This window comes from Eleginops maclovinus, chromosome 21 (assembly GCF_036324505.1).
Source record: "Eleginops maclovinus isolate JMC-PN-2008 ecotype Puerto Natales chromosome 21, JC_Emac_rtc_rv5, whole genome shotgun sequence".
NCBI lineage: Eukaryota > Metazoa > Chordata > Actinopteri > Perciformes > Eleginopidae > Eleginops > Eleginops maclovinus.
The window spans coordinates 12,030,903-12,052,767 of record NC_086369.1 but is presented as its reverse complement, the minus strand read 5'-3'; the positions used below and the strand labels follow the sequence as shown (position 1 = coordinate 12,052,767).

Genomic DNA, 21,865 nt, shown 5'->3' with positions numbered 1-21,865 from the left:
TGTGTGTGTGTGTGTGTGTGTGTGTGTGTGTGTGTGTGTGTGTGTGTGTGTGTGTGTGTGTGTGTGCAGACCAAGACCTATAATCCTATACCATGCAAGGTTGCGTGACCGTTCATACCCCACTCTTTGCTGCTCCGCACACCATTTGCACTAATTGGTCACACCCACTCTCTCTCACACACACACACACACACACACACACACACACACACACACACACACATAGGCAGATGCACCAATGCATACATAGACACAACAATGTCCGCATCTCCTCTCCCCATGTCCCCTGGTGACAATGAGGGGAATCCTTGAGGGTATATCACAGACACGCATGTACATACACTTATGCATGCACATTAGCATGCACATATACACACACCCTACTAAGCATATGGAAGACAGTCACGCAAACCCCCGCCCAAACCCCCACAACCTTGCTACTTCTGAGTTAGCTAATGAACAATAAACAGCACCTTGCATCATTGCTTACTCTCTTTAGCAATGATGATATCTCTTAACAGCAGCCTAATATGTTTGATGTACCGCTAAATCACCAGTAACGTTCCTAGCCAGTTAATTCTACAATTTCAACAGTAAATCTCACCGTTGACTATTTGAAGTGTTGCTACTTTAAGCTACTTTGCCTACGTTTAGCTGTTTAAACTATACAGTACTTTGACTGTACCTAACTATAACATATTAAGATTGTTTACCATTCATTTGATTTATGTACACATACATTTGAGCTGTCTGTGCTTGCCTGCTAGCTTGAAAACTACTTTTAAAGTACGATCAACTGATACTTGTTCATGTGTTAGCGCTGACTTTTGTATGTAAATATTGAACATTATTACATTTAATTCAGTTTTGTACATTCTAAATGTTCCTTTACATTAAACCCATACCATACACACACGTGAAATTATAAAAAACGCAGAACATATGCACAAAAGCAAACAAAGGAATATTAGGAAAGGGGGAGGGGGGTTTAGGGTCAACCCATCAGTTAAAATACGACCTTACTGTATCCCACAATTAGTCTAACAACAGAACCAACTGTTACAAATCTAATTGTCCTTACAGATTAGCAATCTATTTTGTCACATGGAAGGACATTTAGGGACATCAACCTGCATTAGTTACCACTCACCAGAGGGAGTTTACTGCAGGGCACTGCCACAGATAGTGAAACGGGTTGCCTCATATGCAGCCATGCCAGCGTTTGTCTGTTTGACCATAGAATTCATTCTATATGGAATATACTTTGACATGATTGAAGTAGTTTATAATCTTTGCCTATTGGTTGGGGAAAGGGGGCCCTATGTCCTTTGCCAGCTAAATTGTGTTGACTTAATTGGAACTGGCGAGAGGCTCGCAAGTTTATATATAGCTACTACTGTACACACCACTCCTTTCCTGGCAACAACATACTGTAACTTAGAGTCTATACCCTTAACTGTTGCCGTTGGCTTTGTCAAATAAATTAAGCACTCAACCGCCAGGCAACGGGAGAGAGAACCCTGCGGTACAAAGTATCCTTGGGTGGGAATACCCGCTCTTAAAAAACAAGGAGTTGAGGAAGAAACACCATTCATATTCTCAGTCATAGGGATGTAAAAATAAACCACTGAATGTGATGGAATTCAGTGGGATGCAATGTTAAAATGAAATAGTGCATGTATTTGCCCAGGGGCGACGAGCCAGTTGAAAGGTTACTCAGTGCAACCGGGTGATTCATAAAATAGACATGCAGGCCGCAGCTGACCGTGACTCATACACACACATGCAGTCCATACACAACAGACAAGCAAGCCGGCTCTTTCTCTCACACATACACACAAAGTGCTTTATAATACAATTCAACCCTCTACTGTGTACCTCACATGCATCCACAAATATTTATATATTTTGTATACACTTCCGCAAACAATCCCGCAGAGCAGGGCCAGCAAACATGATGAGAACCTACAGGACTAGTGAATGCTCTAATAAATCCCATGTGAGATTAGGGGGCGAGTACAGTGAGATTATGGAGCCACTGCCAGCACTGTCTGTTTTGGCTTGTGTTCATGCTCCAGTTGACTGATTAATCTGTGAGGGTTACATGAGGATAGAGGCCAAGGCTTTCTCTTCTTCTGGTGAACACTTCTACCTACTGGTCACAACGGCACACTGCACCTGAGGAGAAGTCTACAAAATGACAAATCATGGCATGAAGTCTCAGGAATGCTTTTGCCATTGTAAGCTCCCATCAGTTTAAACATTCCATGTTTTACATTACTCTATTTCCTCCTTGGATTGTGTAATATGCATTTGAAATGGGTAATTCACAATCCGACTATTCCTTCCAATCAAAAACAAAGAGCTCTACATACTCCAATGTGACAATTCTAAGCCAAAAACCTCTGAAGGGTGTGTTAACTACTTTGGTGAAGGTTTATTGAACAACATGGGTCTTAAACTGTGGATAAACTGTGTGTAATCTCTTCTCTAAAGCCTGTATTATATAAATGAAAGCAAGTAAAATGTCTGCTTTGTCTTATGGGAGGACATCTAGTGTTTATTTATCCTGATGCAGTGTCCCTCTCTCCCCTGCTTTGAGGTGTAAGGGGGCATGGCTTGGGAGCAAAGAATTGTTTGGAAGAGGAGTTTGTTTGTTTGGAGAAAGAGGAGAAAGCCTGGCAACTGTACTAAATGAATTAAGAGGCGTTTATCTCATTTGTACAATGTTACCGCCATCTGCCAAAGGAACATTGAGAAAAGTGGAGTCTGAGGACCATAAATGAAGGGGAGTTCACTTCCTTTTCTGGATGTTTTTCTTCTTTTGCCACTGCATTTTTCCTTGGATTTAGTTTGTTGACTCTTTAGATGCAATTGAATTTATTCAGATGAATTAAGATTATTTTTTTCTAAATTTGTCAATTCTTGTGGACTGTGAGATAGACATTTCTCCATTCGTGTTGGTGTGTGCTCATGTTTGGGGCAGGTCTTTCAAAATAAATGTGACTTTAACCTGACATTAAGGCTCCCTCTAGTGTTTTTCCTTTGGTTGGGTAATAAGGTATTGAGAGGACCCAAGTAATTGTCTTTCAACATGTTTCAGCACCACAATAGCCCTTGAACCCTTTTTCATTTGCAAGATGCCTTAAAAGTTAAGCTGATTGATAAAATATAGCCACAGGAGGAACTGACTTTAAAGTTTGAAACTAGAAAGGCAGCTGTTTTCTGCCTTATGTGACTCATTGACATGTTTTGGCATGCATTTAATCAAAGGGTTTCAGAATGAAAATTACACAGTAGATTTAGACTCCACAAAAATAGTTCTTTATGAATATGTTCTGTGATGAAATGAATTCAAATTCAGTCATGGGGAGGCGGATAATACAAAAAATATACACTTTATTTGTTAACATATAACAACGTGGAACATTGTCTTCAGTATCTGAACCTCATTCAACTTTCAGTCGCTGTGGGGTTCGTGTTGGTTTATAATGGGAAACTATCTGAATCAAGATGAAGGAGTTGATGATCAAGAAGAGCAATCCAGCAAGCCAGATCCACAGGAATGTGTTGTAGCCTTCAAACTCCAGGAAGTAGGCTGGGCCCAACCACAGACCCTGACAGTGGGGAGAAAGCATACGATTCTTCATAACAGTACATCTGAGTTGATTCAATCAAAATATTGCAAAACAGGTTCAGTTATTCTTTTGTCTGAACGTTGCTAATAATATAATCTGTAAAAGTGAACAATAGCCTTTTGACTTAAAAAAAACCAAACTATTTTAGCATATCTAAAGTCCTATTTAATAAAACCTAAATTGCAATCAGGTGAGTTACCTGTCCAGCAAACCAAAGGAGCAGCAGTCCCACTCCCTGTTTCATTGACAGACTCAGGTGAGGGATGACCAGAGGGAGTAGACAAAGGTACCAGAGGAAGTACTATGAAAAGGAAAACCAGGACCATTGTTAAAGGCTTTAAAGAAATCATATTTATGTATGCATAATATTGTACACTACATTCTCAGGGACTGTGCTTAGTCCCACTAGCTGTCCACATGTGGCTTCTTGGTATATAAAAGTGGTGCAGCAATGAACTACAAATATACACTCTTTTCTAACCTTATTGACAGGGCAATGTTTAAAAACAAAGGGTGGGCCAAATACTCTCTTAAGGACAGCTTCATCTGATACTGACTGCAACACAACGCATTGTCTGATGTCTTAGACCCTGTTTTATGATGTACCTGTGAAGTGCAAACTTTGTTGAAAGAGACAAAGATGGCAGTGTGCAGGAAACAGCAGAAAGACAGGTCCGAGTGAAAGGCCCATGATGCGACCAGCAGCAGGATGAGCTGTGGCAGGAATGCTGCCAGGCCCAGCCACAGGCTCCAACTACAGTCTGCACCAACAGATGGACAAAATAATTGGATCAGGGCTGTGAAATGCTCAGGAGAACAGCTGATAAACATACTTTAAGAGTTATATTTAACTTAATAGTGGCTTCAAATACCTGCGGTGAGGTAGAGCATATAGAAGTATGGAGAGAAGTTGTGTCTGATGTCCCTTCTGGTCAGATGGTACAAGTAGGTCTCATGAAGGAACTCCCATCCATACCTGACAAGAAAGGAGAGGCTTATTAATAGAAGATAAGGGATGATGCGGATTTAGAAATACTTCAATCAGACTTTTAAAGAACCTGGTTCGCTTTTGCTATGAACTTTTTAAGACTTTAGTGAGAGCTTTAATATATATCAAATAGCATGAATATATTACTGTTGCCAAATAGAAGCCAATTACCTTCAAAATAATATTGTACAAAACCAGCTGGGTTAAATTACAGAAAAATCTTAATATTCTGCACTACCACCTTTTTACTGTGTGTAATGTATTTATCTCACATGTAATAGAAGAGTGCTGTCAGCATACAGAAAACTCCTGCTGCTACACTTGCAAAGAGAAATAGCTCCCGGTTGAGGAAGCTCCCAATAAACCGCATTAAGCTCTTCATCCCTTTTTTCCCCTCAGATCTGGTCTCTGTTGTGCGCAGGGACAGAGCGATTGGAAGAGCATATGTAACCGGGTAGATCTTCATATGGACTGACAGACCATAGAGTATGGCTCCCCACATCAGATGCCGTGCTAGAAGAGCACAGGTTAAAAAAAAAACATTAGCACAAGAGCTGGACAAAACAGGCTGTATCATTTTACAGAGCTAATGTCTTTTTGAAGCTGCAAGGCTTTAACGCCCTTACCTTCCATACAGAGTAAGGTCCCCAGCACCAGTGCAGCTAGGATTGACTCTGCATTCCCTCGGCTGGATACCCCAATGGGCAGTGGGTTGAGAAGCCACAGAGAACAGACACGAAGTGCAGTCTAAACACAAATCCCCCCAAAACACAACTTAGAATGCACTCTGCATTTCAAAAAATATTGAATTATACGGCAAAATAAATCAGATAAGTTCAACAACATATAATATATAAAATATATATAAGAAAGTGTTCTGAAAAAGCATTTGCGTTGAACAAGCCTGAAAACCTGCCTCAGTGCCAAGACCTCTGAGAAGAAGGATGTTGTAGATGAGTAGACCTGAGAGCACATCGCATACAATGAAGAGGATCTTTCCAAACACCATGCTGAGGTAGATGTTAGGGGTGAGCAGCAGGGCGAGGAGAGGCGTGTAGCGGTATGTTGATCTGTTGTACGGGGACTGCCCCTGTGCAAAACAAGTATTAGCAATAATAAAGTTAAATACTCCTCATGCAGAACGACCCCTGTTGTACTATCATATTGTTTGATTAATATTAGAGATGGAGTGACAAATAACAATGCAGGAGGAAACACTTCTGACTTGTTATTGTTTTTGTTGTAGCTGGAGTTGAATAGAGTAGTGCCTCATATTGCATACAAATCTAAAATGCAAATAACTAAAGTTGTTAATGCGTGTAAGGAAAAAGGTTATATTTCACTCTAAATTTGTTTTGAATGTTATTTAGTTCAGTTTTAATGTTTGAAGATGGAAATAGTAAAGAAGCATAGCACAATATTTGTATTGTATATCATGGAAGTATCAAAAAAAGGGACATAATATTTGGTAAATTCCCTTTCCTTCTTACTTTTGGACCCAGCATTGTATTAATAGACTTTTAACAGTTTTATCAGGATACTTTACATCTGTCACTGAAGTTACAACACTGGTCTTACCTCAGTAATGAATGCTGCAGCATCTGTGAACACATGGTAGTCAATGTCAGTGTACTTCACCACCATAGTCCGATCCTGGTAGTCTCCATAAGCGACCAAGGCCAGTCGTATAACGAAGGAAGCCGTGAAAAGGACACGTTTTTCTGTTAGCTTTGTTATTACCTTCTCCATCACCAGCCAAGCAGGGCAAACCAGATCAGCAGGCAGCACTTGGAGCTAAATCAGCTAGTTTGACGTTTTCAAGCTGGGAAGCGTTGGCTGAATTGTCCGTTTCTGTAATCTCATGTTTGCTTTAAACGATTAATGGTGAAACTGCTGTCATTGTTTTTTTCAAAAAGCACTTCGTAATTTAAATTCAGACTTCGAAAAATGACAACCAGGAAGTTATCCGGAAGTGCCTTGCCTGATGTCTTCTTCTTCTCTCACTTTTACCAACGCAGCAACGCATTAGCGCCTCCTACCGTTCTGGAAGGAGACGCGTTTAATGACATTAATGTTGGGACTTCTTTGCGTACTTACGACAGTTAATCTTTTTTTCCCCTGTATCGTGTATTTAACACATTAACCATGTCCAATTTCTTTTAGTTTGCTGAATATATCTCTGAATACCTGTCAAAATTGTTTGTCCATCTAAGCAAGCCTTTCTTCCTGTTTCTACATGCAAAATATGTTTTTAAACCAGACAAGACACTAAACTTAAAAATGTGATCTTCTTTTAAGAAAACCTGTTACTGTACTTTCATGACAGAGAAAGCCTGTAGCAATAGGACTCCAAAAGTACTTATTGAAATAATTCCTCATACAGAAAGCATTATACTACCGTCAGTGTAGGTTAAACATTAACAGTGTAGTCTAGTGTGAGTAGTTCTACAAGGACAGGTCCAACTACAGGTTATTCAGTTTATGACACATGTCTGTTCCAAGTCTGAGAAAAATGTCAATGACAAACAATATTTGGAAACAGCACACTTTTATTTCTTTGGCAAAACATAATGAGCTGGATTCCACCACAGTTCAAACCCTCATGTAAGCTTTTGCTTTTTATAGAATATATGTATAATCTGCAAAGGTATCTATCCGACAAAGTGCTGTAATCTCATTATTTTCTTTGGTTAACTGAACATATCGAAAATGCGGAAATTGCATGTTTTATAGAGCTATAGATCTTTCATATAGCAGATACAAAACAAACAACATAGATAATTGTGATAAAGGCAATTCTTGCAAAGGGTGATAGATGATATAGACTTCAGACGTGATTGGTATATATGAAATAGGGTAGGGTGTAAGGCTGCAGCCATACTTCCATCACAGACATAAAGTAAGCAAGGTCTTAAGGCTGAAGAGATTAGGTGCAAAATACAAAAAGTGCCAAACCGAATATTCAGGATGAACACAGAATCTTTCATTCACTCATAAAATCCAACATTTTACTCATCATCCTACATTTTTCAAACATGGGAGGGGAACTTGATTGTAAATAGCTAAAGGAAACTCTTGAAGTGCTTTTCAAATTATGTTCTAGTTATACAAGAGAAATGTGATACTGTTGCAATGTATTGTAAACCCCCTTTGGTTAAGAACCACTGCTCTTAACGATGTAGCGCTCACTCAGGGGAGCAGTATCTGCCAGCAAAGAGGATGTTCATGGAAGGGTTGTGTCGGATGAAAAAGAGGAAGGGGTGGTCTGCATTGAATTTCTCTATCATCGGCAAACATCGCATCATCATGATTGCAGCAGTTGCGGCAGCAGCCTCAGTTCCCTCCTCGTTGACCTCCACAAAAGCCTTGTGGACGACCTTTGACAGAACCAGGTCGTTTTCAGGGGACATGCCTGTCACATACAATGAGGAGACATAACACAATAAACAAATATGTCTGGTCTCATATGACGGGAATGATGCACGTTTGAGACGAGCAAGATCATGTTATTTTTTTTAATCATAAGGGTTATTCTAATATTATTCAGGGGCCGTGTCTTTACCTGAGAAGTCACTCTTTGCCTTGTCGAAGGCATCTGCCATGCCCATGCTGACCAGGACATTTTTCAGATCATAAAACTCCTCCATCTTAAACCGAGGCAGCATCACCCTGACCTCAACTGTATCCATCATACTTGGACAAGTCCACTCTGTAAAGTTCTCATAAGTCAGCTGTTTCTCCAGCTGTGGGTGGACACAAAATCAATAATAAAACAAAATCTGTTTTTATAGGGTTCCTTAATGTGTGCAAGTGCATGTCCTACCTTCTCCAGACCTGTTGTACTGTCCTCAATCTCCATGGGCAAAAAGATGAGCATGCTGAGGCTCTTTCCTTTGTAAGGCATCTCAAGGATCTGTCAAACAAAGGGTTTCAAACGTTATTGTAGATGCGCTGGTCTAGCGAGCTTTATTCAAAAGCTCGCTTTTTGACCCTTACCTGCTTCCCCTTGATTTACTGCACTTGGGTCCTGTTTCCCCACTGTCTGCTAGTTAGTCACAGTTATAATCAAATAGATTGTTACTAAAAACCATTTCCTTCTCCTTTGATTAAATTGTGAATCACCTGGCAGCCGGCTGCAGGGATGTAGGTGAAAGGGAACTTTGCTTTTAGGTTCATCATCTTCACTTGTTTGGTGTCTTTCTGAAAAGAAAAAAAAACACTTTTCAATTATTTTAAATACAACTCTATATATATATATATTTTCAATTGACTTTTTGCTTAAAGCAATGTTACCTCTTTCAGTCTAAACTAGAGTACTGTTTTGCTCTCCTCAAACTGTTTCTCCCAGTTCCCTTTTGAAGTACACTTTGAAGCTATATCCACAGCTTTGTAACGGCCAGGTTAACTGTGCACTAAAATGCTAAATCATTTCTAAACACCAGAATACGACTTCTGTCTCTGTGTGTATTCATCCTTTTTTCTGCAGTGTTACCTTGTTCATTCTAAACGGAGCATCAACAGTAGAATCCTCCTTGAACTGTTTGTCCCAGTTTCCTTTGAAGTAGATGGCGTTGACCAGCACCAGCCTGGTCATTGTGTCCACCACATCCTTGGCCAACACATCCTTAATTTTACCTTGTAAACAAAATCAACACACATCTGTCAAGCACTTCAAGAATTTCTGCAGAGTTCAAAAGTGTGTGTGTGTGTGTGTGTGTGTGTGTGTGTGTGTGTGTGTGTGTGTCAGGCACCTTGTGTCTCCTGCTCCACCCAGTTGTTGATGTGGACTCTCGCCGCTTCTGAGCTGTTTACAAAGTCCATAGACTCCAGCTTTGCACTGTAGTGCTTCTCGGTTTTCCCCAAGAAATCCTAGAATCAACGCCATCAAATTGACTTATTCAGTTTCCCGAAACAAAAATAATCTCTTAACTTGAGATGGAGATTTTCACAATCACTGTTTTACTTGTTCATAAACTGGCTACTCCCTCACCATTCTTTCTTACAAATCTCAAGATTCCTATGTGGGCCTTTCATTTTCTCCAGCCTAATCATTTGTAAACAACCACACCTATCCATGAAGATGCGCGCACACACACACACACACACACACACACACACACACACACACACACACACACACACACACACACACACACACACACACACACACACACACACACACACACACACGCTGATACACACACCTCAACAAACTGGTAAGACTGTTCCCCGAACAGCCTGTTGGCGACATTGAGGGCAAAGGGAGCGTCTGCCTTGTTCAGTTCTGACAGCAGTTTGGCGAAGCTCGTATGGACCTCATCCTGCAAGCATTTGGTTTTCAGGCACTGTGGAGAAAGTAGAGGTGTTACAGAGACGTATTAAGCATGTGACGAATCAGTATATTATAAAAAGTATTAGACTCGTTATCTTGCCTATAAAGAGATGAGATAAGAGGGAAAATAAACCAAGTTTTCCAGACAAACTGCAGATTACTTTTGTTGCTTTATTCTACTCATATTCATACATTGTGTTGTTGGTTACTATGAGTATGCAGTCACTCACCTGAAAGACAATAGTTGTATGTATTGTGCATATATCTGAGAACACCTTAATCATTTACAAAGGTTAAATATATAACAAAAGGCAAAGATAAAAAAAGGGTTAGGGTTTAGCAGACATCCATATATGACGGTTTAATGTCGCGCTAAGATATCAAGCTAAACGTTTCTCTTCACTTTGACAGTAAAGGTCTGCTAAGACATGTTTATGACAGGTTTTGTTGTCTTGGTTTATGTCAAGTTGTCATAACAACGACATCTCAAACAATGTCACCTTTGCATCAAAAGTGACATAACTTTCCGAATGACACTTAACGACAACTATCATAAGTATTCATTAATGTTATGTCAGTCTTATGAACCCCCATTCAAGTAAAGTGTTAGAAAATATTCCTTCTTAACGTTGCACTTCTGCTGTTTCTCCTACAGAATGCTACTGGGTAAAGGAAAACCTGAAAACCACTGCACTTAGCTTTACAACGCTTTTGGGTCCCATACTTTTTAGTAACCTAGTAGGATTTTCTTATTCATTTGGCAATACACTTTATTTTAATGCAAAAAAGGAACGCAAATATTCTTTCAGCCGTCATTTATTGAGCAACTCCCTTTGAGGATTACTCAGTAAACATAACGTGACGATAAGGTGTACATATAACTTAACCTATATCTTTATTGCCCTTGCACTTCCATGTTTTGTTTCACGTTCCTAAGGCAACGCAACAAAGAGAATAAAAATAAAACAGTCAGAGGCTGAACAGAATAGAGTTTTTGTCATTTCTGCCAACACTGGAAGAAAAAACTGTTGACTCATATAGACTGACGGCCCACATTTCTGCAGAACTTCAACCTGCCTATCCTTCCTGTCAATGTTTCCCAACAAAACTAGAGCTTACTGCAAGGCCAGTAAAGAAGATACCATTTGTGGTGGTTTAAGCGGTGCATTTACACCAGATGTTGCTTTACAACTTTACAAAAGTACACCAAACAAGGCACCAACCTTTTCAGAAAAAACAACAACATTTGGTGTGTGTCTGTGTGTATACTGTACCTCTGACATCTGTGTGGATGTGTTGCCCCTAGACCCCATCATCACCATAGCTAGGGCTGAGGAGATGCTAAAAGGGGAGTAGAAGACATTCGTGGTATTGTCATTATCGCCTAACTTTTTGAGCAAAGCCAGAGCAAAGTTGGTGTTGGCCTTGGATAGAGGGTTTGGTGATGGTGATGCCATGGTGTCTGATGGAAGAAAAAAAGAAAAAGAAAGAATGGGAAAGTGCCTTAATATAAGTACCTGATAGACCTGAAGACAATTGTAAAACCAGTTACATTCATTCTTTAGTTCAGAAAATGTCTGAGAGACTAAGCAGGATTAATTCAATATACCTTTTTAAAACAATTGGTTAACCCATCGTGATCTGGGCTAATTTGAACAATAAGGAAACATATTAGTGGAAAATGACTGATTATCATTGATAAATGTATTTAAAACATATAACATGCACACAACATTTACACTACTACTACACAATGATTACAATTGCTCTAAGACGGCAAAACAACTATTTGTGATGCGTCATTAAGACGCTTTCTTTAACACTATAATTAGATTACACAATAATACTTTGATCTATTCATAAAGCCAGATGTCTTTCAACTCTAACCAGGACCTGTCCTGTTTAAACCTGTCTGCTAACACTGTTATCCTTCTGTTTATAGCCTGTAAACAAACTAAACAAATCAAATCGCCCCGTCAAAAACTAAACGACATCTCCAACTTACTGACAGACAATCTTCTGATGGACTTCAAGTGTTCAAGGGTCTTTCCGTCGCAGGAACACTTGTGTTTGAAGCCTCAGTTTTTATTATTTACAGGTTAGCTGACACGCCCCGAAAACCTCATTGTCAGACGAGCTTCCGACTTCTCCTTTGTCATTGTACGGAAGCCGAACGGACAAACTAGCTTTCATACGGCAGAGGAGGGAAAAGTACTGAGATCTAGTACATAAGAAAAGCAGTACGCAGGGTAGGGTGGCCACCCTAGTGGCCAGACGTCCGGCTTTAGGCAGGACAGTCCGGCTTTTCAATGCCCTGTCCGGCGTCCGGCGCAGCATCAAGTCGGACGCGTATTTGTCAAGAAGGAGGACACGTCTTGATGCTGCGCCGGACGCCAGACAGGGCATTGAAAAGCCGGACTGTCTGGCCTAAAGCCGGACGTCTGGCCACCCTAACGCAGGGTAGGAATACTCTATTACAGTAAATGTCCTGCAATTAAAATACTCAAGTAAAAGTACAAGATAATTAGCATCCGAATATACAAAGTGCTCATTCTGCAGATTGGGGCAAGAATATGTTGTGGTGACACATTGAGGGACATAATTCACCATTGTATTGTTGTGGTTGGGGAACGCGTTAGTGGGTGGGACTGAAGAGTTCCGGTGCTGTTGCCATTCATTCAGTGATGCGCAGTAGCAGGCTGTTAAATTGTGTTGTGTGTGTGTGGAATAAATGGATATTAACCAGTGGAATTCCATATTAAACACTCCGACCCCCATTCATCGGCTGTACATTGTATGTTTTGGTTATAAATATTGATGCATTAAAGGGTTTATCAAAGCTGGAGAAGGCGCAGCTAGTTTGAATGACTTTCTATACTGCAGGGTAGCTTGTGAATTTACTCCAGGTGTAACTTAAGTCTTATTTAAAGTAACTAAAGGTATTAAAAACATGTAGTGGAGTAAAAGTACACGATTTACCTCTGAATTGTTGCGGGGTAGAAGTAAAAAGTAGCAAATAATGGAAATACTTACAAGTATCTCAACTTGAGTAAATGTACATAGTTACTTTGCACCTCTGTTTTTTTAAATTATAATTATTGATGCATTAAAGTGTTGTAAAAGCTGGTGTTATAACTTTGTATGCTGCAGGGTAGCTTGTGAATTTTACTGTTAAAGTGTTGATTATATTTCAAATTATTCATCCAAATGTGTAAGGTAACTTGTGGTGGAAATTCCATACTTAATCAACTTCTGGTAAGAAATTAACTCTACAAGTTTAAACCAAAGTTATGTTATTTATTGAGAGTTAAACCATTTAACAGAACCAATCTATTCCCAGCTGGAAGGGCTAATGTTAGCAGCAGCTAGTATTACTGCCATCTGACCCCATCCCACAGAACACAACAGTACCTTATGCAGTAGCACGAAACATAGGGACATAACACGTGTTCACTTGAGTTTACACCAATGCAAAACAGTAATTGTGACTTTTTTGCTTTGTTTTTGTCACTGTCAAAATTACCAAAGAGGAAAAAGTTGAAGATAAAGTACAAACAAATATCACTGGGGGGGAAAAAACCTTCAGCAGCACCATTTAATGATTTGAACTGAGATACTATTTAACATTACTCCCTCTAAAAGATTCAACCAGTTTTCAGTGTGTAATACTGTGTTTGGTTCAACTATATTTGGAGTGTGTATTCAATTCCACATGATGTTAGCTCTAGGGCATATTAATTAGTTTATTTAACCTTGTGATAAAGATGTATAATAACAGTAATGAGGTGTTCCACTAGATGAAGCTCATGTCAAGAATTGGTGATCATGACAGCGATGGATAAAGGGGATTAAGATTACAAGTCAAAGTCAAAATCCACTTTATTTTCAAAGTTTCCACATGTGTTATACATACAGAAAGCTGAAATACCGTTTCTGACAGTCCCACAGTGCAAATATAAACAAGAACATATAACATAAATAGATAAGAGCGTAGAAAAAAAAGGGGGTAAAAAGGGATATACAAAAAAAACCTAAGTAATATATACATATGTTAGACACAATCAATCAATTGTCTTAATGATTAGATTTAACTGTACTGAGTGCTTGTTTTTCATTTTAAAATGCATTACCATAGTTTCCATTCAAAGGGTACATATTAGTCTCCTATACAGTAGCTACAATAGATTAAGTCAGAGCCTCTTTTTGAAAAGGCCTCTTTTTTACTGCTAACATTTCTTGTTGGAAAGTCACACTGACAGGTAAAAGGCCTGAAACACCTAACATCCATAAAGAGACACAAAAAGCCAGACAAATGACAACCACCAAGGAAAGCAAAATGTCTACAAAGAGACAAAAAGAGATCAACAAACAGACACAAAAAGAGAAACTAAAGAGAGCTAGCATATTGAACCAAAAAGAGACACAGTGACATATGAGATGTCCCTTAAGCTGTGGCTCTTGTTCTGATGTAGTAGGGGCTCGATACATGTCTGTACCCAGGTGCCCATTTCTCATGATTTGCCTGCAGGACATACAGTAGCGCTCACTCAGGGGAGCAATATCGGCCAGCAAAGAGAATGCTCATGGTGGGGTTGTGTCGGATGAAAAAGAGGAAGGGGTGGTCTGCGTTGAATTGAGCTGTAATTTGCACTGAGGTTACTGCAATTAGTCCAGCAGTGGCAGCAGCAGCCTCAGTTCCCTCCTCGTTGACCTCTACAAAAGCCTTGTGGACGACTTGTGACAGAAACAGGTCGTTTGCCTTGGACATGCCTGTTAGCAGAGAAGAAATGCTTTATGATGCAAGCTTTATCAGTAATACTGGCTATCTTGTGTTTGGAAGAACTAATGTATGTCTTCAGGCTTGTTTAGAATTCAAATGCAACCTTTTGGCACCTGTTCAGAAATTGTGCGGTCTTGCTATAATGATGCAGCCTTTATGTTGAAGGTCTCACCTGAAAAGTCACTCATTGTGACATCAAAAGCGTCAACGATGCCCATGCTCTTCAGTATTTCTTTCAAGTCATACGACTCCTCCATCTTGAATCGAGGCAGCTTCACCTCCACCTTAGTTTCACCCATCATGTTTCCGCGAGTCCACTCCACAAATTTCTCATAGGTCAGCTCCTTCTCCAGCTGGTGTGGAGACAATATCATTTATTGATGTGCCAGTTTGTGTATTTGTTCACTGCAAGTGTATGTGTTCTACCCATAGACTGGTTCTACCTTCTCAAGGCCCGTTGAGTCGTCCTCTATCTCATTGGGCAGGAAGATGAGCATGCTGAGGTCCTTCCCTTGATAAGGCATCTCCAGGACCTGTTCAGACACATTCCATTTGCTATTTATTTGAAAATTACTAGAATCATATTGCATTGCAGGCAAAAAGGCATTGTAAAACCCACACTGTTCAACAAAAACATGGATATTACCTGGCAGTTGACCTCGGAAATGAAGGAGAGACGAAATTTACTTTCCTGTTGCATCATCTTCACCGATTTAGTGTCATTCTAAAGAAAGCAGCAAACACAACAAGCACTTTCCTGTTGAGTTATCATGTTTAACTTATGGAAGAGATGGTAGAAAGGCTCTTTTCTTCACATGTTTTAATCTGAAACATTTCATGCTTAATTGTCTCCTTAGACAAACACCCTGGTATACTTCCTTGGTGAGGTCTTGTAATAAGGTAAACGTAGGAATACAGCAGTGGAAAAATAATATGTTACAAATAAAAGTAGTACAAAAGTATCAGCATCAAATTAGTACAATTTAATAAATAACAAGCTTAAATTAGAAACATCACTTGGAAGCTATATCCACAGCTTTGTAACGGCCAGGTTAACTGTGCACTAAAATGCTAAATCATTTCTAAACACCAGAATACGACTTCTGTCTCTGTGTGTATTCATCCTTTTTTCTGCAGTGTTACCTTGTTCATTCTAAACGGAGCATCAACAGTAGAATCCTCCTTGAACTGTTTGTCCCAGTTTCCTTTGAAGTAGATGGCGTTGACCAGCACCAGCCTGGTCATGCTACTCACCACACCCTTGGCAAGCAGATCCTTAATTTTACCTGGTGAACAGTAAAGAACCAAAATACATTAAGACATGTAGACACAACCTCTGTTTTCACCCAAAAATATCATTTATTATTCTACTGAAACTCAAATGTAGGTAATTGTGAGCTCTACCTTGCGTCTGCTCCTCCACCCAGCCGTTGATGTTGACCCTGGCTGCTTCTGCGCTGGCTTTGAAGTCCACAGACTCCAGCTCAGCGTTGTAGAGGTTTTGGGTTTCTGCTAAGTAATGCTGGAATGATAAACAGCATGTTTGAATGCTTGCATCGCAACTGTTGACTCACAATTAACCATTAGTCAAAGAAGAAACACTTTTAGAGACACTATATCATTTCAATACCATTGTTTTGTTCATCTTGTATTTGGAGATAAAGCCAAGATGAGTTGAGAGCCAGATTTCTCAACAGTGTTAGTGTTCTCATCTAAAAATGTAACAACACTGGGGACTAAATTCAGGGCAAGGATCCAGGTTGCTACAAATTAGGCTGCACATTCACAGGTTGCTTTCTCACCAATAACAAATGGCGCACAAACCTTAACAAACTGGTAGGACTGTTCTCCGTAAAGCCTGTTGGCGAGGCTGAGGGCATACGGAGTGTCGTCTTTGATGAGCTTATTCATTAGTTTGGAGAGGCTTGCGTGGACATCATCTTCTCCACGCTGAGGTGGCATGCACTGCAAACAGTCAGATAGGATTAGCATGTCACAAAAACAACATTGAGACCAAACAAAGAAAACCTTGTATTATGGATCATCGGCCTTATGATCAGCATGCCTGTTCTATAATGAGATAACCACCAAAATCGTATTAGCCCTGGTTATCAATGCTAACCATTACCATAGGAGAAAATGAAAGCTTTCAGCACCTTTTTTAAAGCAATTTATTAAACATGAATCCATCCTGTAATGTACAGGTTTCGTACAGTTTTTGAGTCACTGTTCTAAACATTTCATTTAATTAGAATGATTTTTGGCAAAACCTCCACAATCCGGGAGTTTTCAGAAGTGTAACTCCTTTTGATACCTACAGCACCTTTTGAGAGAATCTGAAAAAAAGAAATCAACAGACGAGACAAAAACGTAACACCAATACAATAAAGTTCAACCTCATTAACCCCTATCATTAATAAGCCTTTAATCTGGTTTTGTTACCATCTCACGCTGACACTGTGGGAGTCTGCTGGAACACTGATTCTGCATCTGCATCTGCGATTGCGTCATCTCTGCTCCTGCATGCTTTGGTTGCTTTCTCTCAGTGAAACCCAGGACCTGAGGGAGCAAATGGAAATGTATCTTTTTACTTTTTTTTACTGTGGCAATACAATTTGATACACAGGTAAACAAAGTAACAGCTTGTAGAAGCACTCTCTGGTGACTGGCATAAGGAAATAATAATTAAGACTTAGAATTGATGACTCAAGGCAGAATTACAAGAAAATCTGAATCTCCTCCTAGTAATATTCCATTCCCATAAAATCTGTAACGGCACAGTTTCACTCAGTAGTGGGAGAAGTATTCACATTCTTTACTTAAGTAAAGTAGCAAAACCTTGCTAGAGATGTTTCATTTTCTAATTGCCACAACCCACAAGAAATTCTGACCAAAACCTTCTGTCACCTCTCATATTATTCTTAATCTACTCTAATGTTTTAAACATTGATTGAAAGGTGCCTTTTTATTTAATTAAGAGCAAAACCTGTGCATGTGACAGAGCTTGATATCCAAAGCCACCCCTCACAATGGCTTAAAAGGATTGCGAAATTCCCCCACAGTCATCAGCTCACCTTAAATGACCTGACTGTTGCAACAGGGTGTGTTACCCTGACAACTGAAACATTTTACTGTTCAGTGTACTGGTGTGTTTGGGTGTGTGTCTACCTCTAACATCTGTGTGGATGTGTTGCCCTTGGTCCCCAGCATCACCATAGCCAGGGCTGAAGAGATGCTGAAGGGGGAGTAGAAGATATTTGCGGTCTTGTCGGCTTCACTGAGCTTTTTGAAAAGGTCCAGAGCGAAGGTGGTGTTGGCCTTGGATGTCTTGTATGTGAGTGATGTCTCCATTGTGTCTGGTACAGAGCAAAACAATCACTGCATTATAAACTGTAGCATACCTTTCTTTGAATAAATTGCACTAAGCTTTTGAGCTCATTATGCGAAACACAAATAACTTTTATTGGTAGTCTTAGAAGTAATTGGTTGTCTTTTTTCATCAAAATGTAAATGTGATATTTGTTCTTTTTTATAAATTATTGCACTTTGATATTTACTAAACATATATTCCTTTCATTGAATCTATGTCGTGGGCCTCTATTCCATATTTGTAGGTTTTAAAATGCAAGCATCTTTCAAATATACTGTTTTGATTAGTGTTTTAATTTAGAGCATGGCAGTGTTAAAAATGCTCTCCCTTTCCCAGACAGGTGCAGACATTTCTCCATGTTTTTCGTTCCATTACCTCTTCACTTGGTAAATAAAAATAAAGTTTATAATTAGTTAGAAGTGAAATGTCATGGAACTCAGTTAAATCACACAGATATTGCATCATAAAAATCAGAATTGCTGTAAATCAAGAACTGTTAGTTCAATTAAACCTGGTATCTTTGACAAGCATTATTAACAAAAACCAAATGAAATGCCAATAAGGTGCATCAACTTACTGACAGTTGCTTTTCAAGCTAACAAGTGATGTGGAATGGTCCAGTTTAAGAGAAACTAGTTGGGACTGTCTGTGTTTTATCTTTTTATCCAGCACACCCAAACTCATGTAGGCCTGGCAGCTGCCCAAGAGGTATCCAGATCACACCCATAGCTGGCGGACACACCCACCGCGAGATGTTTTGGGTACATTTTGTTTATCAATTTTAAGAGTCTGCTAACAAATCACTCAACAGAACCATAAAATGCATGGATGGATGTATATCCATTCAAACTGTTCTGTTTGAGAGGTAAAGTAGGACCTTATTTGGAGACAAAGACCAAGATCTGATGGTCATTTCCCCCCCCCCCCCCCCCCCTTTTTTTTTTGTTGATTTGTTGAGATTTGTTGTTAAATTAAGGGTAATGTCAACTTTGTGTAATTTCCCCTGTGTCTCTCTGACTGGACCGGCAAATCAATGGAGCCATTAGCCATTTTTTATTTCAGAATGGGCACGGCGGGCACTTCTGCACAAAGAGGTTAAATGTAGATCTTTATACATTGGGTTTGTATACGTCTCTCTTCTCAGAAAATAACGAGAGCGGGTTTCTACGTGTTGTTATGCAGTTTAACGCCCTCGAACCTCCTTGGTTAGCTTTGGGCTCAAGCCCCGAATGTTTATAATGTCTGGCTCCGCCCCTGCTCGGCTGTATTTGCTTTCTCTATGCTGTGTGCCTCTTTTGCAAAAGACGATTAAAGAATCAGAAGGACAACTTTAACTTGATAATTGCAACAACAAAAATCCACCAGTCTCCACAGTATCTGCGCAATTGTACATTTCAAGTAAAAGTTGCATATATTGACTGCAACATAAAAACTACATAGATCATGTTTTAAGTTCATTAAAAACGTGAGAGAGAGTCAATAAGTCAGCTTTTTTAATTTGGTTTGTTTGAACATGATTTATTTTGTTAATTCTGTATTTGGAGATAAAACCGAGATGAGTGGAGAGCTGATTATGGCGGCCAATTACCAATTTCAATTCGGCTCGCCAAGAGGCTAAGCCTGGCTACGTGCTGTGTCTATACAGTTTTGTTTGTACGATCATGTTAGATATATAAATCAAAGACAACGTTAGAAGGACCAAAAACGGTCAACAGAAAAAATGTCGGCACAAACTCACCCCCTGTCATTCAGTCCCAGCATGCAACAGGTGACCTATATACACGAACCACACCCATGGGACAATAACCTGAAGTGCTCAACAAATACAAATAAAAGTGATGTAAAATAATAATAACACAAATAATGAACTCGGGCTAAATACATGTCAGATTTCTCAACAGTGTTAATGTTTCCATCTAAAAATGTCACGCTAAGTGTAGGACAAGGATCCAGGTTGCTGGAAATTAGGCTGCAGGTTTACAGGTTTTTCTCTCTCACCAATAACCGATTTATGCCGAGCAAAACGCGAACAAACACACACCTCAACAAACTGGTAGGACTGCTTTCCGTAAAGCCTGTTGGTGAGGCTGAGGGCACACTGAGAGCCGTGCTTCGTGAGCTCGCTCTTAGTTTGGAGAAGTTTGCGTGACATCGTCTTCTCCACTCTGAGGTGGCAGGCACTGAAAACAGCCAGATAGGATTAGCATGTTACAAAAAACAACCCTGAGATAGAGACAGATTTAATTAGTGTATTTATTCTTCTGTTTTCAGAAGTGTAACTCTTCCTTATCATTCCTACGCCACCTTTTGAAAGAATATGAAAAAGGAATCAACAGACCAAACGTAACAAAGCAGCACAGCATAGTGCATTACGGCACAGTTTTACTCAGTAGTGGGAGAAATATTCACTTTCTTTACTTAAGTAAATTAGTAAAATCTTGCTACAGATTACCAATGCAAAGGAACAGAAGAATGGACCAGCAAAATGAACTAGTTAGTGAGAAAAGTCAGCTAAATAGTAAGAAGTATACAACTTTACTCTGAAATTAAGTAATGTGCAGCAGGGAATGTAAACACAGTAAAGTAAGAACTCCAAAACTGAATTTCAGTATAGCACTGGATTAAATTTACTAGCCCAAGTAGGCCTAATCAGAATACCTTTATACATTTATTCGTCCCACAGAGGGGACATTTAACTTTACACCACTGATAATCACACCCTCCACATTTGTGATTGGTATAAACGTGCTTTTTCTGAAAATGCTTTCACTATTTTTTAATTTGTATTTGAGTTGTAAAAATTGAAAATAGTCTTAATAAATTTCACAAACTATTCCTCTACCTGTCAACCAAGGCAGGATGAAATATATTGCTGCCCTTTGGTCAACTGCTGCTTGGAGACAAAGAGTTATTATGGCATGTGAAGGAACTTTCTCATGCCACACCCCACAAGAAATTCAAATCAATCAGACCAAACCCCTCTCACCTCTCATATTCATTTGTAATACGCATTGCGAAATAAATGACCAATGACCTGTTGCAACACTTAAAACGGGTGTGTTACCTTGAGAACTGAAACGTTTTACTGTTCAGAGTACGAGTGTGTTTAGGTGTGTGTCTACCTGTCATCACTGTGGATGGTTTTCCCGAGGTTCCCAGCATCAGCACTTACCTTTTTAGTCCATTATGCGAAACACATCCTTGCCTTTGGTAACGGGCTGAAAAGGGAATTACTGTAAATCAAAAACTGTTTGTTAAATGAAACCTGGTTAACTCCTGGTATACTTTACAAGCATTATCAACAAAATCAACTACATTAAATGGCAATAAGGTACATCCACTTACTGACAGAGGTTCTTCTTCAAGAGAACAAGTTATCTGGAAGGGTTCAGTTTAAGAATAACTAGTTTGAAATTACTGTGTTATTTTTTAATCAGGCACAACCATACCTGGAAGCCTCGCAGCAGCCCCAGATGTATCGAGATCACTCCCATCCCTGAAGGACACATCCACCCTTATGCAACACTCAACAGAACCATAAAATGCATGGATGGATGGACATTCAAACTATTCTCTGTTATGTTTGAGAGGTAGTTGGACATTATTTGGCTTCAATTACAAAGATCTGAGACAATACTAAAGATTTATCAAGACATTTTCTGAAATGATTTTATATTTCATATATTGTTTGGTCACTTTGCGCTGTGGCTTTTATTGGGATGCTTATGTTTTTGTATACACCCGGAGCAAGTAAAGT

At 39.5% G+C, this 21,865-nt stretch overlaps 3 protein-coding genes across 7 annotated transcripts; all 3 read right to left on the bottom strand.

Annotated features, from left to right (window-relative positions):
* Nucleotides 1-3,379: 3,379 nt before the first annotated feature.
* pigm (phosphatidylinositol glycan anchor biosynthesis, class M) lies at nt 3,380-6,956 on the bottom strand. The gene is made up of 8 exons (XM_063912673.1): nt 6,205-6,956; nt 5,543-5,716; nt 5,253-5,373; nt 4,899-5,139; nt 4,511-4,614; nt 4,245-4,399; nt 3,838-3,939; nt 3,380-3,617 (listed from the first exon to the last, which is right to left on the bottom strand). Exons 1-8 carry the CDS (start codon nt 6,373-6,375, stop codon nt 3,450-3,452), a joined length of 1,236 nt encoding a protein of 411 aa, XP_063768743.1. The 5' UTR covers nt 6,376-6,956; the 3' UTR covers nt 3,380-3,449.
* Nucleotides 6,957-7,157: 201 nt separating this feature from the next.
* LOC134884065 (leukocyte elastase inhibitor-like) lies at nt 7,158-12,199 on the bottom strand. 2 transcript variants are annotated; one of them, XM_063912675.1, is made up of 9 exons: nt 11,964-12,199; nt 11,233-11,420; nt 9,831-9,971; nt 9,378-9,495; nt 9,119-9,261; nt 8,749-8,826; nt 8,450-8,539; nt 8,189-8,369; nt 7,158-8,038 (listed from the first exon to the last, which is right to left on the bottom strand). In XM_063912675.1, the coding sequence occupies exons 2-9, from the start codon at nt 11,413-11,415 to the stop codon at nt 7,812-7,814; spliced, it is 1,161 nt and encodes a 386-aa protein (XP_063768745.1). In that variant the 5' UTR covers nt 11,416-11,420; nt 11,964-12,199; the 3' UTR covers nt 7,158-7,811. The 2 variants fall into 2 exon arrangements, with proteins under 2 accessions (XP_063768745.1, XP_063768746.1); XM_063912676.1 differs by having other exon boundaries at nt 11,968-12,107.
* A 1,620-nt stretch (nt 12,200-13,819) lies between these two features.
* On the bottom strand, nt 13,820-19,997 carry LOC134857995 (leukocyte elastase inhibitor-like). Of its 4 annotated transcripts, none has more exons than XM_063873812.1 (10): nt 19,847-19,997; nt 17,907-18,094; nt 17,181-17,297; nt 16,563-16,703; nt 16,143-16,260; nt 15,882-16,024; nt 15,385-15,462; nt 15,182-15,271; nt 14,911-15,091; nt 13,820-14,728 (listed from the first exon to the last, which is right to left on the bottom strand). In XM_063873812.1, the coding sequence occupies exons 1-10, from the start codon at nt 19,854-19,856 to the stop codon at nt 14,502-14,504; spliced, it is 1,293 nt and encodes a 430-aa protein (XP_063729882.1). In that variant the 5' UTR covers nt 19,857-19,997; the 3' UTR covers nt 13,820-14,501. The 4 variants fall into 4 exon arrangements, with proteins under 4 accessions (XP_063729882.1, XP_063729884.1, XP_063729880.1 ...); XM_063873814.1 differs by lacking the exon at nt 19,847-19,997 and adding an exon at nt 18,686-18,879; XM_063873810.1 differs by lacking the exon at nt 19,847-19,997 and adding an exon at nt 18,690-18,807.
* Between the last annotated feature and the right edge of the window lie 1,868 nt (nt 19,998-21,865).